Here is a 19984-nt window from a genome sequence, read left to right as displayed (position 1 = left end):
CCACTTACAAGGGTTTCCAAGCCAACAAGACTGGGCATCTAGGTCGAAGCATAACGCCTGTAAGGCGCTGCTTTAATTTTCATTTTCGACAGTATCAGTGTTGTTAACAAATAGGAAGTACTCATTTTACACCTGGGCAGAAAGCCTTGCTAATTACCCGAAATGTGCATTGCTCATAGCGCGCGGGTGCCAGCCTTTCGGTCTTCAACAATGTTAACACCTCATGGTATTGGTCTGCATTCCATTGTCGTCCGACTCCCTGAAGTCGACAATGGAGAAGTAACCAATTTGTAAATAGCGATCATAATATCATCATGACATTCCGTAAGGGATATACTTTGATTACAATGTAATTGATTACATCATGATATTAATGGGTAGGTAGAGGAAGACAGAGAATGACATATTTAAATAACCTTAGAATGGCCAAAAGTGATTTTAAAACAACGCAGACTTCATGCCACTTCATGAGTACAAGCCATGATGGATGATGATGAATGAAACGCATCATATTGGTGTGTAAAATGGCTTCAAATAGTTGAATGAACTCTTTCATGGGGGGTGATCAAGTTCATCTAACCTCATTTAATCCTAATTTTAAATTCTCCTATTATTTATCTGAATATAACCACAGACCAAACACGTTTTTCCACACAGAGAGAGGGAGAGAGAGAGAGAGAGAGAGAGAGAGAGAGAGAGAGAGAGAGAGAGAGAGAGAGAGAGAGAGAGAGAGAGAAGTCATAAATATGATGCCAGAGTCTCATCTCCATGACTCTTGGTAACGCGGTTATGTCTGTGATTAGAATCTAAAAGTGGATTATCGAGAAGAAAAAAATAATCAGTAATTCATTAGATTAGGACAAAGTCTGATAAAATTTCAGTAATTACAGATGGACAGACAAGAAACGTAAATTTCAAAGGGATATTATGACACATGGGTGGAAGCCAAAGTACAAAAAAAATGGTGACACATCATTATACACTACAGACATACGAAAACGTAGACGAGATATTACGAGATTTGCACATAAATAGCGGAAACAATAACAATTGAGTTCAATACAAAGACATGGACACATGAAATGACATGACAGGACAATGATGTGTCTGCTAATATCCCTGCAGTGGCAAACACGAAGTTCTTTCACTGCGCGGACGTTAGGAAAATTCTCTCCACAATTTGCGTCATTCTAAAATGTCATCACAAAGGGGATGAAAAATGTTTTGTTTTAATTTTTTTTTAATTTCCAGAAAAAATATGTTCTATTGATGGACTGCTCCCGGTATGAACGCAAACAAAGATCTGAAGAACTAATTAGTTGTATCCGATTGAATTGATATGAACGCGATAATCGATATTCGAATAGACAGCGATTCCTTTCTATGGTTGTGAACTCGATTCCAATTTTTCCCTTAGGGTAGAATCACAAAACGCCATTCATTGTCCCAACTATAAATGCCAATACCATAAACATGATATCAAAAATGTCTTAGTGAATGACGCTATGTCCTCTACATGTAATCCACAACCAAATAAACCATTCTAACTATGGGACACTAATGTATTTCTTCAAATAGGGTGAGGGGTTGGGGAAAGGTCCAAATGATGACCTGTCGATTTTCAATACAAATTAATTAATTTAAACCTATTCGATTCTGATATAGACCGTGCAAAAAGGTCAAAGGCCATCAGGTTGTGGATCAGCTAACCTTGCCAGGAATGACGCACTGGCATGCCACATGGCATTTTTTATGATGTCTATTATTTGGATCTTTCTGCTGCCAAATGTTATTAAAAATCCGCTTTCTGCAAGCGTCACATAAAAATTGCGCAATAAATATACTTCTATAACGATTTAAAATCAAATGTTATTTCAAATTGAAACAATCAAAAGTTTGGAATGAAATATCACTAAGTAAGATATAACTTGATTTTTAACAATAATATGGGAACGATTATCTCTTCATTAAAATTAGGACGGTTCTGTTAATAGCATTTTTGATTTAATAGATATTGTGGAGAGAACTTTAACTACCAACATCACACAAAATGTTGACATTGATTTGTGAGAAATCCCCATCAAGAAACGGGACCGACTGGGCTGGGCTGTTGACAAAACAGTATAATAAATATAAACCAGTACAGTATAATACATATAAACGAATTCACACCAAAAAATGTATTGACCACTATGCTATTTGCACTCGATTGAATTTGCATTATGCTTTCGTGAGGCATGTCATACTAGCTGCGAACATCAAGAAAGTTTAACCCATGCATTTCCTGAGAGATTTGGATACGGCTCTCGACATTTGGGTATGAAAACAATACATCCTAACTACGTCACTTCATTCGATCTTCGAGTATTTGGTGTTCTCTTAAACCACTGTATATTCTTTGATGATTTTTAAAAATTGTATTTCATTGTTAAACTTAAGGGCTCTCAATTCTCTAAACTAAATCCCAATTTTGAAAAAAACAACTGAATGCCGATTATTTTAAAAACATGTTTGGCCTAACTTAATTCTATGTTATATTGCTTTTGCCCAACCAAAATATGATTAAAACAAAGCAAACGAAATAACTAAACAAAACAAAAAGAAAAAGAAAAAAGAAAAACAAACAAACCCCCCCCCCCCCCCCAACCCCCCACCCTTTCCAGTTCAGTTTTTACATTAAAACTAATTTTTGAAAAACACACAAAAGAGAAGAAAAAAATAATCGAAATCAAAAAGAAAAAGAAAACGACAGAAACACGAATAGTTTGAACGTAAAAAATAACCAGCCACTATGTCAAGGTCGCGTTCGCCGATGAAGAGATTTCTCGGAATTACCAGAGTTCTTGGAACCTCGGAAATGGTACGAGAGGCACATCAACTGCCGGATATTAGTTAACGATAAATTAAGAAACACGCCCACGATTTCAAGAGCAGTGATTATAAAATAGAAAAGGGCGCGATTTCGGGAAAGATCTTAATCAGTCTGTGCCTTTTTCTTTCCTCTCCTTGTTGCCCAACCAATTTGCAGGGAAGGGAAAAACAGGACGAGCATAGACGAATGTGGGAGGGTCTTTACGACTGGGCGTGTACTTACATCAGAGAAAGACTCCCCTTCGTTGAAGGGGAGAAGGGGATAGAAGACGTGACTGCAATGACAAGAGAGCCACACTGGCCAATGAGAGAGCTGGTAAATTTCCACCAGGTCACCACCGGAGGCCCGTGTTCTCACGTGTCAAATGCCAAGGTCATTGGAGGAGGGGGTGTGACCTTGACAAAGGTCAAGGTTGTCAGCTGTATTCCTCTGAAGACTTCGAATCGACCTGTTCAGGAAGAAATTGGTAATCTCATGGATTAAAGGAGAGGCCCTGGAGACAAAAAACAAGGCGAGCCTCTCCGCATAATGGACAAACACAAAGCACAAAACAAACACAGTAAAAAAAAAATAATAATAATAAAGGAAAAAGTACCGCGGGTGGATTGAAAAAAAATATATAAGCATTCATGCACACTTTGTACAGAAAATTCATGGTGGAAGTGTGTTGAGAAAAGTGGTAAGAGATAAAAATAATGTCATAATAATGTGTTGATGAAGGTGAGAGGGTGTTTGAGAAGATTTGATGGACGAACTCCTGACTGTGGAAACAAGATTTAGTAAGAATAGCATAAAGCATAAAGGTAATTCTAATATGAATATCGGGACGTAAGAAATCAGAGTTTGTCTAGAGCAGTCTTGTTTCAAGTCTGGCTAGAGGAGCGTATATAAATTCTTTTCCCCCCTTTCTCAAGATTCTGATCATGACAAACTTCTTACGTCCACAGTCCAAAGGCATTCCAATTTGTATAAAAATGTCATTTTATGGGAAACACATCAAAGTCTCTCTCTCTCTCTCTCTCTCTCTCTCTCTCTCTCTCTCTCTCTCTCTCTCTCTCTCTCTCTCTCTCCTCTCCTCTCTCTCTCTCTCTCTCCTCTCTCTCTTCTTCTTCTCTCCCTCTCTCTCTTTCTTCTCTCTCCTCTCTCTCTCTCTCTCTCTCTCTCTCTCTCTCTCTCCCTCTCTCCCTCTCTCTCTCTCTCTCTACCGTACACATTCAAATAGTCTCCTCTCCACGCTTAGACACTCTTCTCTACAGAGACAAACAGAACCGAAATATCGTAGATTTATGATAAATCATTATTTGTAGCACAGTAAGCACCAACTTACCATTTCTGTGCCGTTAATTTAACCGTAAAATTTGTTGGCCGTCTAATTTATCAAATTATTGAGCCTCTTTCATTACCAACGCGTCAAGAATATTGAAAATCAACATGTCTTTTGTCTTTTTAATAGATATCTAGATAGTGAGATACGTGTCGTGGAATTCTCGGAAGCCTTGCCATAAATTCGGTGTAATAAATAACTAAGTATTGTTTCTTTTGATAAACCTTTACTTCAGCTATACAATCAGTGATGGCACAAACATCACACCTGAACGTTTTTTAAACCGCGCTACAATGACAAAACATTTTTTTTTCTTTTATCAATTTTAGTTACAAACATATTTACCTCAATTATCAATCGATAACAATTGCCACCAATTTAGAAAAAATGCAAAACCGATTCTTCAATGAATTATACGGTTTGATAATTTTCGACATGTGGGGATTTATCTTAAACGATCTATAATTGCAGTAAAAGTTTGTTGGCCAAAATTTCTTTTAAACAATATTTTGTCATAATTCGCAAGTAACGTTCTAATTGGAACTCAATAGGGTCATGTTGACTTATGCAATGCTCAGCATATTTTAAATTATGGATTCAATATATATATATATATATATATATATATATATATATATATATATATATATATATATATATATATATATATATATATATATATATATATATATATATATGAGTGTGTGTGTGTGTGTGTGTGTGTGTTTGTGTGTGTGTGTGTGACCAAAAAATCAAATAAATGAAATAAAACAAAATAGAAAATATATGTTTGCCTTCCACTTCACTTTAGCGAACCAAGAGAAAGGATACAAAATGAATATAATAAAGTTAGATTAGTTAATGAGCTAAAATTCTCTGATACGTCGGAATCCAAGCATAATCTTCAGCAAGCTGAATACACTGATGTGGGGCCGTTTTCATGAACGCAGACTAGCGCTTAGTCTTTGACTATCTCTGACGTTAGTCAATGACTTCACAAAATCGGATTTCATGTGAGCTGACTAAGCAAGTCCGAGACTAAAATCACTGCACCTTCGGACTAAGTTTGGCCAAGTTTTAATCATTTGCTGAGGCAAGACTTCATACTTTAGTCTGAGACTAGTTACTTAGAGACGTCATAGCGTCAACAAGATAGCAGCTATTTTTAGATTGAGTGCGCTTCGATTCGGAAAGAAAATACGTCGGTTACGAATGACAGAGGCAAAAATTGTCCTGTTGCCATTGGCGATGGCTTTCAAAAAAACAAACAAAACAAACAATTAGTGCAGATCATCAAAAGTACTATTTTTGTGAGTAAAAACTAAAAATAACCTGAATCTATCACCTCGTGAGTTGAGAGAACGAGAGACTCCGAAATCGAACGGTTTGCGTCAAAGAACAAAAAAAAAAATGATTAGAAAGTATAGTGGAGACAAAAGTTATTCTGTTGGCATTGCAATTGACTAAATAATGTGATTAATCAGAACACATTTTCTCTCTCTTTTTTATTATTATTATTATTATTATTATTATTATTATTATTTATTATTATTATTATTATTATTATTATTATTATTATTATAATTATTATTATTATTATTATTATTATATTATTATTATTATTTTTTTATTTTTTGTTTAATTTCTTTGTTTCAATGCAACTGCCATTGGCCTTAATATAGAATTGACAGTCGACGATGAACTTCATTGCAGTCTATGACAGTCGACAGTCAATATAACTTGAAAGGCGGGCGTATCTTACCTGTCTTCATGTACTAGAGAGGTGATGCTACCCGCACAAAATAGTCACCGTCTTTGCAACGCGCACTTCTAGGCAAGAGACTAGCTAGTCCGAGACTAAAAAGCGTTCATGAAATCCGATTTTTTTAGTCACTTGCTTCGCTTGGGCTTAAGAATAGCTAGTCATTTACTAGACTAGTAAATTACTAAATCTAGTCCTCGTTCACGAAAACGGGCCCAGATCTTGTTAGTTCCGCTTTAAGCCTTAGAAATTGTCGTTTTTTAAATACGTATAATATTAGAAATGCCGTTGGAAATGCGTTTTGTTGAAAGCTAGGGTTGTTTAAATGGATTTGATAACGTTCGACTGCCATTATACTGATCTCAAAAGACCACACTCGTGTAACAGTTGCATTCATAAATACATCAAATAGCTTTGATGTAATTAGTATTCATAGCAGGCTAAAAACCAGCATGAATAATTATTGGTTTCTATTAAGCCCGTTCATTTCCAATATTAATTTTTTTTACCCACTATGCATACACATTAGCAACAAATCAGAAGGAATGGCTGCATATCCAGTTGTTCCGTTCTCATTAATTTTATTAACCGCTCGATCTACGTTTTGTAACGTATACATAACCCGTTGACACTTGAGGTCGTTTTTCTCTGAAAACAACATTTGATTTCAAACCCTTATTGGGGACATTTTTGAGTTGTTAATGTAAGGTCTATGTGATTGGCATCACTCAATTATTGGTTGTGGGTTTTAGACAACCAGAAAGTTGATTGCTCATCAAATTCTCGCAAACAGACAATAAACAATCAGGGTAATACATACGTTCGTATAATGGTTGCGTTTGTTATGTCAGGCTGAAGGCACTGAAGGCATAAAATTTAAAAAAAAAAACACGAATGATCTGTGGGAAGAGATTGACAAATTCCTTCAGAGGGTTCATTAGACCTTATAGGCCAGCATTTGCACACAGCAGTTTATCCGCATAACTCCAGGTCTTCCAAAATGGCTGATGATAACCCAGTTTTCGTCACGAGGTGAAGGTTGTAGTTTGTTGTCATTTCTCTTGCCGACAGTATTTACATCAATTTCTTTCAAAATCACTTTTTGTCTCAAATGATACAGATGAGAACTTGAAATGAGAAATAATGTAATAAAATTCAGATCCGTAATAACTTAAGTTTCTCTTCGTAATTCTCAGTTCATGACGAGCAAAATGGATGTGTGATTAGTGGAGTTTAGTTCCATCCATTTCACCGAAGCTAAAACTATTTTTCTATCGTAAATAATAAAAACTAAATAATATAAAAGACATTCAAATCGATAATGATACGACAATTACAAAGAAAATAACACTTTTCAAATACATTACATATGTGTCTTTTACTGCCTCCCATGCGATGCCCTGCTCTGTTCATTTATAGTCAATAAATAAATAAAACAGGACAGCGGGGCATCATGGGATAGCAGTCTTACCAAATAAGGAAATGAGACCACAGGCCACCCAAACAATGAGACTCAGGGCGACCGATCCTGTGCCTGCGATGACGCCTTTGGGTGAGATGAAGATTCCAGATCCTGAAAATTTATTTTCAAAAATTAGAAAAATCAGTCGATAGGAAATTAATTTTAAGAAAATATGTCTACTTAATTTTTTTTAAATTCCTTAAAATCCTCGAGGCCTCTCGTCAAGGAGACACTTAAGATAGTCCTACTAAATCTATTTCCCTTAGAGAAAAAAGAGAAGTCACCAGGAAAGGCAAAACTAAATCACTTTATTCTAAAACAAAGTCAGAAAGTCATTGAGAACAAGGACAGAAGTCAAGGAGAATACTTATATCACAGTAGAATACACTCATAACGAATGTGATTGAGACAAACTGATGAAAACAACGAAAGCATTAAAGTCATGTGCTCCATTTTCCATTATCCGTTACATTTAAATAAAGATGTAGGAATAAAAACAACTACTAATGTGTGACCTATCGTCTAAAAACGGTATTATGTCGGGTAAACCAGGTGATAAAAGCAATTGTAAAGTTAAAGTTACCAAAAATATGAGATTTTCGTTTATGTCAATTGTTCTCAATAATCAGTCTTTACCTTTATTTCATATCTTGGAATATAAACTCGATATTAAGCATCTACAATTACCTCCTGTTACCGTTTTGAAGCGGTGGGCCACACACACAAAAAAAAAAATAGCTGGGGTTGTTGATCCATTGTTTCTATTGTTCTGTTTGATGTTTGGGGATTTACGGCGATTTAGACACTTTTAAGTCATTAAACGCCAGTAAAAACAATATGACAGAAAAGCTGAAATATTTAGATCTAGCTTAGTATCAAAGAAAAATTTAAGACAAAGGAGACTAATTCAGCAGAAAACAGAAGTAGATCTAAGAGCAAAATATACATTTGTAACTTGTGCTATAACCATCTGAGTTGTCCACACTAACACCGCTACAGAATCTCCACCAAACGGGATTCGCTCAAAATAAGTATTATGGTAAAATTATAACAATGATATATATTCAACAATGGAGAGATGGTCTACAGGAAAAATAACATCATCTATCACTAAAAGGGAAATCTACCCGACTGGTTCCCTCTCATCAAACAACTACGAGCAGAGGTCAAACAAAACCAATTGATAGTCCCTTTCCGGAATAAAAATACAAGGCCAAAGGACAGAAAATGTAATGGGGAAGGGGGGGGGGGTAGTGAAAGAGATAGCAAAGCCTTGGACCGATGAAAAATCCACTGGCTCAGGGGTGGCCAACATTCCACCGCCCTAAGGGGATTCTACCCATCACAACTGTATCTTTCAAACATATGCAAGGAAAAAAAATGTCAATACATTATATTAAATAAAGTAGTGAACTTTGGATTCATGCCTTTTACTTTTTCTGCAAACGGTTTACATCACTTTTTAATAAACTTTTCCGTGCGACCAACCACTGGGTTTCTAATTTTCTTAGATCCCTCCAAACAAACAGGGATATCAGTTATTTAAACATGCACAGATGTTTTCTATAGAAATACCGTGTGTCCAGTTTCTTTCAATCCAACAATGTGAACTATCTTGCTGACAGTGGCATTAAATATGAGAGATAAAATATAGAGTAATGTAATCAGTCTGGATTAGAGTGGCCAGCAATCTCATTAGTCCATTAGTGTGACTATCATTCTCAATCTATGTGGTTGCTGTAAAAACACAAATCAGGAACGAAATGGGAATTAATCGTAATACTAGGTTGGGGGGGGGGGGGGTAAACTATGAGTCCATTGGGCCTTTGACAGCAACATATGCATATACTTCAACGTTATGATAGTCTAGCCACTCTGCAAAACATTAATTTTCGCAGTCTAGCCCGGATGCTGCGTCACGGATGCTCACGCTGCTGTCTCCCGAACCACCACGAGTTAGAAGATCATGATTGCAGCATGCGTCACAGCTAGAGACGTTCTATATTGGAGAAAATTGATGGGCATGGAAAGAGCTACAGAGAACTAGAGAGAATGGCCCAGGAGACAGTGGGATGGGGAAAAGTTGCTAAAGCTAATGGCCTTTGCAACTCGGAGAGCTCGAGTCCTGGGTAAGTAAACATGTTGATTACAATCTTATTTCCCGACAAGGACAATGCCGGATATAAGTCTACTTACCAATCATGGTACCAACGATGAGAGCGGTGCCAGACACAAGATTCAGCTTTTTCTTCAATCTGACGGTGCCGTCTCCTATCACGACGCCGTTGCCGCTGCTCGAGTCGTCTCCGCTGTTGGAATTCATGGTCGCCTCCAGCATGTTGTACAACTTGCCGTCTTCGGCCTTAATCCCTGATCCTTTCCTGCCATCCAGGCCGTGGAAGGTTAGCCCACTTGGGATATCAGGACCATTTTTGTGGCCATTGTTCATTGCTGTAAGATGGGGAAAAAAAGAGATTTTGAAATTTGTAAAAATTGTACAGCTGTTGAAAACTTGATCATTCCCATTAATTTTTAATCTCTATGAACAAAAATGAATAAAATAACTTTTAAAAAACCCACAATGCTGAAGACATCAGACTTAAAACTCTTATTCAACTTACAACAAAAACAACTGAAATTGTTGGCTGAAGAAGCATTTTGAGCCTGAACCTTTCTTATATCAAGCATTTCATTCATTATTTATATAGCTGTTGTATCAACTTTTGTTAAAAGATATTTGCACGTATTGTACTTAGTACAAACACACATCCTAAACTTTATAGACTTTATTGGACAAACACTTTAATTCAATACTAAAATTCTTAGTTGAAATTGTATTTTTTCCGTGTAAAGAGATGGAGATAATAGTGTGTAAAACAGAATCCTGGAACAAACAAGTTTACTAAATAAGCAGGCACAATACTCTTGCTGTCACGGGGAATAGAATATGTACAAGATCAGCCAACTGAGTCTTTTAACTAACTTGAGCAATGCTATGAATAAAGTAAACAATTTTGGTGTAATTCAATATTATAGTTTTAACCTTTCCAGTAGTTCCAATAGCAAAAAGCTGCACTAATTACGGCTTAATTATTATTTTTTCTTTTTTTTTTATTATTCCAGATTAAGTTATACTATTTATTTATTTATCTACCTATTCATTCATTCATTCATTCATTCATTCATTCATTCATTCATTCATTCATTCATTCATTCATTGATGCATTTTAAAAAATTGATTTATTCTTTCACAGACATATCTATTCATTCGTTTATTTATTGATTATTTGCAATTATTTGAAAACCACACGCCATTTGTAAAGGTTGCCAACAAAGAATGTAATCTTATCCCCAACACTGGTATGAGAAATGAGAATATTTTAAGTATCTACATATATTATACGATCATGTTGAGTAACGTACTTCACCCCCCCCCCCCCCCCCCCCAACCTCTTTAAAGACGTGCCAAAATCATAAGCTCTCTATTATTTTCGCCTAATGACATCTACGATGGGTGCCAGATTATATACATATACATACATACATACATATAATATATATATATATATATATATATATATATATATATAGAGAGAGAGAGAGAGAGAGAGAGAGAGAGAGGGGGGGGGGGGGTAAAGAATTACAAGAGTAACTATAAGAGAAGAGAGTTGTGTAGAGAAGCCAAACATTCACATTAGTCGTGTTTTAGTTTTGGTCATTGATTTTACTTTATCCCGATAGCGATGAATTTAAATATTATGGCTCTTTATCACTGTATATTATTTTAAAATATCCGATGCTCTTCAAAATCATACTTTTTTACCACCTGAAAACCGAAGATAAAAATATGAAAATCTGAAGAACATTTCTAGAATTAACTAACAATATACACGGTATATACTTTATGCTTTCCATGGTTCGTAGCTTACTTCCTTTTTACTAGTAAGTAAAAACAATACTGCTTTACGGTGATTATTTTTTTCATTTTGACACGCCTATCGATTCAAGATCATAGCCAACTTTCCAAATCGTCTTAAACCTAGGACTTCCTTGAAGTCTCCGATTTCAGGATCAGGTTTATCGACACCTGGGCAATTTTTTAAAAGCTTATTTTGAATGTGTGACATGATATCGATGACAGTATGTAGCTAGATACCCATTCACCCCTGAATTGAGTAATACAATGGGCGTGGCATACGGGAATAATTAAATATGATGGTATTTACATAATGTAAACAAATTGTCTCTCATTAGATAATTTATCACGCTGCACTTGCTTGACGTTCGAAATTCAAAACGTCCTCTCAACATATGGCAACTGCACAATAGCAAACCAAATGTTGAAACACTTTAGGCGCAAAAGTCATAGGTCAATTAAATGCCAAAATGTTACAGTTGCTCAACTTATTTTTAATTTTAAAAAAAAATGGATTTTATATTGTCCCTCTATATTGTCGTGTATTGAATCCTCCGGGCCAAGACCATAATATATTTTATATTTTAGAAGATGTTCAACAAACGTCGATTTAAGTTCACAATACTATTCTAGGTTATTCTTTGTGTCAAGATAGCCTTGGTACAATATTATTGTGACAAAGCGATAAATTGCTTCTTTCCTCTCCAGTCATGACCGTGCTCAATGTCCACGCTGAAAGCATCGTTCTATTGGGGAAAAAACGTACCGCACACCTCTTTTCATTATTATGTATTTATTAGTCTGCTCATAAAGAGAGAGCAAGAGAGCAAGAGTTCTTTCCAATGAAGCTTGAGTCGACACTCTTAACAAGTTAACTGCCGTAGTCTGGAAAGACACAATTTGGCCAGAACAATGTCCTTCAAATATCGATCGAGTTAAATGCCCCTCACTTTGGCAAAAACTCTCAAACCTGGCGAGGTCCCAGGTTTGAGAGTTTTTTTCCAAGATGAGGGTCATTTATATCGATCGATATCTGAAGGACGAATTTTAAAAATCTCTCTCTCTCTCTCTCTCTCTCTCTCTCTCTCTCTCTCTCTCTCTCTCTCTCTCTCTCTCTCTCTCTCTCTCTTTCTCCTTTTTTAAAGGAGTTGCATTCCTCTTTTTTCAATCTTGACGAACGTCACAAGATGGAAAGGTCTACTATTAGTTGTAATGCATGCCGTGTGCTTGCACCCAACATTAGCCTCTCTAGATGCTTCAGATAAACACTAAATATACGCAATCAGGAAAACGATACATTTTGATTAATTAAATGATATTTTACACTTGTGAAATATCAACATATCATTATCCATACCCGTGGAAAGCACGTGTGAACGGGAATGCAAATAGGCTGAAAATCTTGACAAAATAATTATTTCATTCTTTGAAAAGCAGCAGTATATTTTATGTTGATTTTTCCCCCCAAATTAAATGTGAAATCGAATGTATTACTTATTTACCATGTCTAATGGCCGGAGTCTAATTATTGTCATGGGAATGCTCTCAAATCAACACGCGACATTGTAACAATGGTAAATTAATCAATAATTTGCATTTGACAATCAAACTTTTAAGTGTACGTACACGCCTAACCCTAAATTAAAACTGGTATAATAATGTAATCCACCAACATTAACAATCACAGCATATCTCACAACATTTTTTAAATCGCGTCCATTAACGTGTACGAAAACATTGTAAAAATGAGATCCCATCCATGCACCATGAGTCAATCGGCCTACAAGGAATAACTATAAGAATAACAGGAGCAGTTTCTAAAATAACTTATACAAAGGCACACGGATGTATTGGGTGATGTTATTTTTGATGTAACAAATAGTTCTGAAAACCAAGTTAGATGACGTCACAATGATGGCTTGATACAAATTAATATGATCCATTCTAGATAAATAAGAATTGTGCTACTTGTAAAATGCAAATAGCAAACCTCATTCTTCATTGTAACCAGAACTATTTTATTCAAAATATCGTTGATTTTAAATGACCCTAAACTTTTCAAAGGTTGTTAATCCTGACAACTCAAAACCGGTTTCTCATCGAGCATCCGCACTTTGTGACTGGAAGGCTCAGTGAATCCTGAAACAGCTGCCCCCCCCCCCCCCCCCCCTCCTCTCTCTCTCTCTCTCTCTCTCTCTCTCTCTCTCTCTCTGTCTCTCTCTCTCTCTCTCTCTCTCTCTCTCTCTCTCTCTCTGGCTCTCTCTCAGATAGGCAAATGGTGCCGCGTCAGTTTGATGCGATATTTTTTTTTCTGTTTTCATCTGGCACTTCTACAAACCCTATATTTCTCACCCTGACATAACAGCGTTTTGAAACAGTGTGTCGAATATGTGAACAATCGTTAACAATTTGATTTTAAATGTACCTAGCTAAAATGTGAAGCTTTATGAAACATTGACGTTTTTTTTTATCGAAACAAACCGCATTGAATGTCCCCAGTGAAACCCAATGGATTCAGTTTATATGTTTTAATGAGTAGAATGAATAAAGTTTGCTTTTTTTTTCTACAATACTCAAATTTCATAATGCTCATTATCTTAACGCCAAATTAACTTTTCAGGCCCTAAAGGACCAGCGTTATGATAATAGATTGAGGCAGTAGAGCCCACATAAAACCTACTCCAAACTCAGTCCTACTGGATTGAGAATTTGTTCGATGTAATCAAAACATGTAACACTCTTGTACATTGTAATTCCTAGGTATAGATTTCCGTCTGGGTCGGAAAGTCAATCTTTCCAAGACAGTACTCGCCAGATTCTAGCACGTTCTCGGGAGAAGCAAAAAAAAAAAGGTGCTAGAATCGGAGCGAGATACAATTCGGTCACCCAGCTCCTATGTGACGTATTGCAGAACGTGCTGGAATTCGGCGTGCTATAATCCAGCAGGTAATGTACACCCATCAATTTCTAGTGATAATTTGGCGTGAGTGGAGGGAGAGAGGATCTCCGTGTTAGAGGGATAGGGGGAGAGGTTTCCCTTCTATACTCATATTTACTTAATGAAAGCCACAATTTTAGATTGAGAAAATATTGAGTCTTAATAGACAGAGTAGGCGGTGAGACCCGATTTATTTTTCTCCCTTTATTTTTTCATTTTTAAAGCAATGCAAAATGCATTATAAAAAAAACAACAAAAAACTATCCATTTCATTTGCAAAACGAGGCGAGATTCATATTATTTAAGCCTAAGGATTATGCCAAATCATATGAACGCATAATATTTACGAGTAAATCTTTCTAATTTCAAGATAGACGGAGAAGTACTCCGCTATCCTCTTTCAAGCGATCAAAGTGCGTCATGTGAATGATGTATAGTGAGTTTTCGTGGATTAGAAAGAATGGTTGTGTTTTGAACTACAAAATCAATATTTTAATTTACGGTTAATAGGGTTATATTGACATTGGATTCTATCATTTTGAACATCCATAAATATCAATCTGCTAAATTGTCAATTTCTAAAGGCAATTTGCGGCTGAAATTCAAACCCATTATCTCCCGGTTAAACCAAAAAAAAATTTTTTTTTAAAGAAGATCATTGGGCATTTATATAGAGCAATATCCACTTAATGTCAGGGCACTTTACAAAGGGTCCCTGGCCAACAGGAATACTAAACAACTAGGGCGGAGCATGGCGCCTGTAAAGAGATATTACCATTTCCCCCCGACAGAGACAGCGCTGTTTGCAGTCAGATACTCATTTGACACCTGGGTACGGCTAGATAATGTTAGTTAAGAATCTTTTCCAAGGACTCAATAATTATGCGCCGCTTAGAGTGGGACTCGATTCCAAGACCTTCTAATCGGAGGGAGAGTTTTATACCACAAGCCTACATAGCTGCACTATAATTTTGATTATTGATGACGTGAAGGTTTTTTAATGACATTACACTCCAAGGGTTTATCTAGGCCTATTGCTCCGATTCCAAATCCAAGTCCAATACAAAAGGGTAAAAACGTTTCCTCTTCAAAGTGAAAGAATGAAGGTGGAAATGACAAAACGGAAAGCTTCGTCAGAGAGGCCCTATCCTGCATAAAAGCGATCGAATGAAACTATAGAGACAACTATATATATATATATATATATATATATATATATATATATATATAATATATTATATATATATATATATATATATATATATATATATATATATATATATATATATATATTGTTCAAACTCAAACAGGTTATCTATATGCTATATTCAAGACAATGAATATAATACTTAAATTTCAATTAAGAATTCTATACTGATGTAAAAGCACTTCCGTAATTAAGTTAATAGTATCTGCTTCACTCCGACATTAATCTAGATTTATGTGACCGGTCACATTGAGCAGAATTGCCTTCGTGATTGTCTTTGGTCAAATATAATAAGGGGACACCGCGTTTTACTTTTTTAAAATTATTAAATGACAAAATTACATAAAATTCAAATATTTCTTATGAGGAATTTCATTTACCTTCATAGAACATTGTCGTGAAATATTTGGCCAGTGAAGATAAATCAAAGAGCAACGAAAAGACGAAGAGTAAAGGTGGATTTGAAAGAAGCCCTGGTAGAACGTCTACGGCCTGGAATACAGATGGATGTGATTGCTGAAAGCCTCGCTCCTTACACCAAACAACCAAATCAATCCATTATGACCGATTAACACTATAATCTTTAATCTCCAATCGCCTGCCAATCCGTTAAAAGCGATGTAACGTTTAGGGAGTAGGAGGTAAAGAAAAACACACAAGATACACATAATACACACCCACCCACCCACACACACACATACATACATACATACATACATACATACATACATACATACATACATACATACATACACACATATTACATACATACATACATACATCATACATACACACACCATACATATACATACATACATACATACATACATACATACATACATACATACATACATACATACATACATACATACATACATACATACATACAAGGAGAGAGAGACACACACGCAAAGAGAGAGAGAGAGAGAGAGAGAGAGAGAGAGAGAGAGAGAGAGAGAGAGAGAGAGAGAGAGAGAGAGAGAGAGAGAGAGAGAGAGAGAGATTGCTGAACTGCAAGCCGGCTGGCAGGATTAGTAAATCCATTGTTGTTTACAAATCTATTTATCCGTGATCAAAGAAACAACGATCGGCATGGCGCCCCTAAAGGTTTGGTAGGCTTTTAAAAAGACACGCTGTGACCCCGAACACCTGAGGGTTTCATGGAATTGTCTTTTACAGGTTGATTGATTGGTTTGTTGGGTTTTTTTTTTTCTTTCGTCTTTTTGTTGTTGTTTTTTGCTGACATTCATTGATAAAGACGCATCCCTCAGAAATGTAATTTGGATGGCTAACGAGCAAAGGTTGAACTTGCCGAGATATACGTATCATTACGTTTATCTTAATCTTAATTTTTATCATCACTTCAATTGTTTCCTTATCATCATCATCATCATCATCATCATCATCATCATCATCATCATCATCATCATCATCCTCATCATCATCATCATCATTACCATCATCATCACATTAAAACAAAGCATTTCTTTTCCTTTAAGAAAAAAGTTAACATCAAATATTGGGAACATTTACTAATGAAAGACCACACGCCCCCCCCCCCCCCCCCAAAACATGGGGGGGGGGGGGAGAAAACATTTCAACTGATGTATAATCAATGCTACAATAATGCAATTCGCATATATGTAGCAAAAAGAAAATATAAATTATATTTGATTACTTGCTCGAGAATGAGAAAAAACGTCATAAAACCCAAGACTGATAAATCAAATAAAATGAGATCCCATTTAAACACTTCAATCCACAAGCGAGTAACCTGAGACTACTTCTGAACAGCTATTAAAAATTACCCCACTCATTTCAGTTGACCGAATTGTGTACCTTGTTGTTTCCTAATTGATGAACTCACTGAATCATAAAAATAGCAGGGTCACTGTGTCATGCTCGACGTGCCTTTAAGATGTTCGAGATAAAAATTTATTCAATTTTCAAATATCAAACAACAGCATGGCTTGGTGGGAGAAGATTGTGCACTTGAATAAAGATGGGTCTCCTGTAGTAAGAGTATGTCAACGCTATGGACGGAAGCTTACACTCGGCACACAAGACACTGTCGTTTTAATAGAATAGAATCAACATTAGACGATAGTCCAAACATAGTTGAGTTTATAGCTATAATATTTCGTCACGATTATTTCATGGAGAGAAAATGGAAGTTAGACAGTATATAATTGAAAGCATGTGTAGCCTACTTGAAAAGTTAATACTAGAACCAATAAATAAATAAATAAATAAATAAATAAATAAATAAATAAATAAATAAATAAATAAACCTACTCGCTACTTAAAAAAAACAATTGTGTAAAGAGAGTATTTACGTCTAATACTGTGCGGCTATGTGGTCTTGTAGCATGATACTCGCCTTCAGATCGGAAGGTCCTGAATTCGAATCTCGCCAGATTCCCCGGGAGACTGTTGCGTTACTCTACCTTCCAGGCAACTCCTTCGAGATGCATCCGATAGGTAAGGCTGCTGCCCAGAGTGATCCTCATGTATTTTGGATTCGGCCCGTATGGGAGAAGCTGGTCCCCGACGCGGAAGTTCAGTTTACGGATGTGCCAGCCACCACAGTGGCCACGGTTTTGGAAGTGTTCATCTTCAAGTATCAAGTGTCAAAGTAGGATTTGAGTATGGGACGTCCTCACTGAGTACGCTCTCGAGACGGGCCCATACTTTATTTTGAGTAACAAGCGCCGAGTCATCCACATATCTCAGCCTCAGGGAGGAAGTGTTTGGCATGTCGCTATTGTAGACATTAAACAACAATGGCACCAGAACAGATCACCGAGAGACTCCATTGTCCAGTTTCCTGACTTTACTCGTGGTGTCTGCCAGGGCGATGTGGAATTGTCTTTCCCTTAAGATTGAAGAGAACAATTCCAAGGTCTTTTTGCATCTTATGATTTTTGCAAATTTGAGCATAACCTTCGCACCAAACTGTATCGTACGCCACTGATAGGTCTATAAACACAGCACCAGTTTGTTGTTTTCTTTCGTACCCTGATTCAATATGCTCTATAAGGGCAATGACCTGCTCCATGGTGCACCTCCCTTCCCTGAAACTCACCTGCTCGGGTGACAGGACAGTGTCTAGAACGGGGATGTTCAGTCCGATTCTTCCCCCGCACGTAGCGAGTCCAACATCGTACAGCATGCCTTGCGAACACCGCGCTCGAAAGACTGATTCGGGACCCGTTTGCCACGGTTCTTTATATTCTTGGCAATTGTGTATGCCTCACACTTCGGTGTAGCCTTCGCAAAATTCCGGCCATGATCCAATTTCTTTATTAGTCGTCAAGGGTGGCGGCTAAAGTGTTCGAGGCTTTCCACGGTCTCCTGCCACCGTTGCTTCCTTCCTGCTACCAGAGACTGAAGTAGTCTACCGGCTACGTCCTGGGTACTCATTGTACAGCTTTTCCGACTCCTCCGTCCAGCAAGCGGTGTAGAATATCCGTTTGCCACGTGGAATGGAGCTATGAGCGTACTTAACCAGCAGCCTTTTAAGCCTCTCCTTACCAGCCATATTCAGAATTTTCCCCAAAACTTTACACACACCCAACACAAAAACAGACAATTCTTACTCAAACAGAAAAGCAACGAACACATTCTATACATAATATTGTTCGACAATATGAGCTCTTTTACAGAATGTCAAGTTTTTTTATAGCTGTAGCAAAAAGAAATGAAATCTAGATGAGAAAAGTGACGGTTGCATCGTAACAAATGTGACGATTTTTCAATAGGTGGTAAGGAGAGGGTTAAATCTGGTTATGTTCTCGGACTTGGGATGAATAGCAGAGCAGACCTGCTCAATATAGGAAGTAAATTTCTCTCAATTAACCTTCCTGAAGTTCCATCTGCAGATTGGAAGCGACCGCACTTTCGGGATTGTCACCCCAGCTGTGATAAATACTGGACTGTGCTGACTATTCGGGACGTCGCCAAGAACTGTCCGCTAAATCTGTAACGGTTCCCCGTTCACTCCCTTCGTCACAAGGGTGAGATAAGAGTATAATCCTTCTTATGGCGGGGGTCCCTGAAAGTACCCTTGTTCGTGGGGTCATACATAAGGTGTAGATCGTTACAGTCCATCCTTGAGTGAAGTTGTCTACCTGCCGCATTGCAGTCTCGGTAGCCCCACTCGTGGTGGTGACTCTTAAAGTCAGCCAGACAGATGAAAGGATGGCTAACCACCGCGACCGGTGATGTAGTCCAAGTCGCTCTAGATGGTTTGTAGATGTGCAAAAACAGCCCACCTACCTTCACGGAAATTCTATTCATCCCGTTGCAGTCCGTAACGCTCTTTATGATCCTTACCTTAGACGGCATACACGCTAAAACCTCCTTTGAGCCTCGACGTGTCCTCTCGCTGCACGACCGTATAGCCTGGGATCTGGAATCGAGATGATTGTGCGCTTGAATAAAAATGGGTCTCCTTTAGTAGGAGAATGTCAACGCTATGGACGGAAGTCTTTGATAAAGGCT

At 37.0% G+C, this 19984-nt stretch overlaps 1 protein-coding gene across 7 annotated transcripts in view; it reads right to left on the bottom strand.

Moving 5' to 3' along the window:
* Positions 1 to 19984, bottom strand: part of LOC144977243 (b(0,+)-type amino acid transporter 1-like) — a 138689-nt gene that overhangs the window by 23020 nt on the left and 95685 nt on the right. For 6 of the 7 annotated variants that reach the window (XM_078922261.1, XM_078922260.1, XM_078922265.1 and 3 more), the window contains 2 exons: positions 9617 to 9871; positions 7430 to 7531 (listed from right to left, as the gene is read on the bottom strand). In XM_078922261.1, coding sequence (XP_078778387.1) covers positions 7430 to 7531; positions 9617 to 9871 — 357 coding nt within the window. Of the gene's footprint in view, positions 1 to 7429; positions 7532 to 9616; positions 9872 to 15861; positions 16058 to 19984 lie in introns of those variants that run through there. The other variant, XM_078922267.1, reaches the window with a different exon arrangement.

The sequence above is a fragment of the Berghia stephanieae genome, chromosome 7 (assembly GCF_034508935.2).
Source record: "Berghia stephanieae isolate SIO BIC M18660-M18661 chromosome 7, UCSD_Bste_1.3, whole genome shotgun sequence".
Classification (NCBI taxonomy): domain Eukaryota; kingdom Metazoa; phylum Mollusca; class Gastropoda; order Nudibranchia; family Aeolidiidae; genus Berghia; species Berghia stephanieae.
Note: the sequence above shows the minus strand (reverse complement) of the source record. Positions and strands in the feature narration are given on the sequence as shown.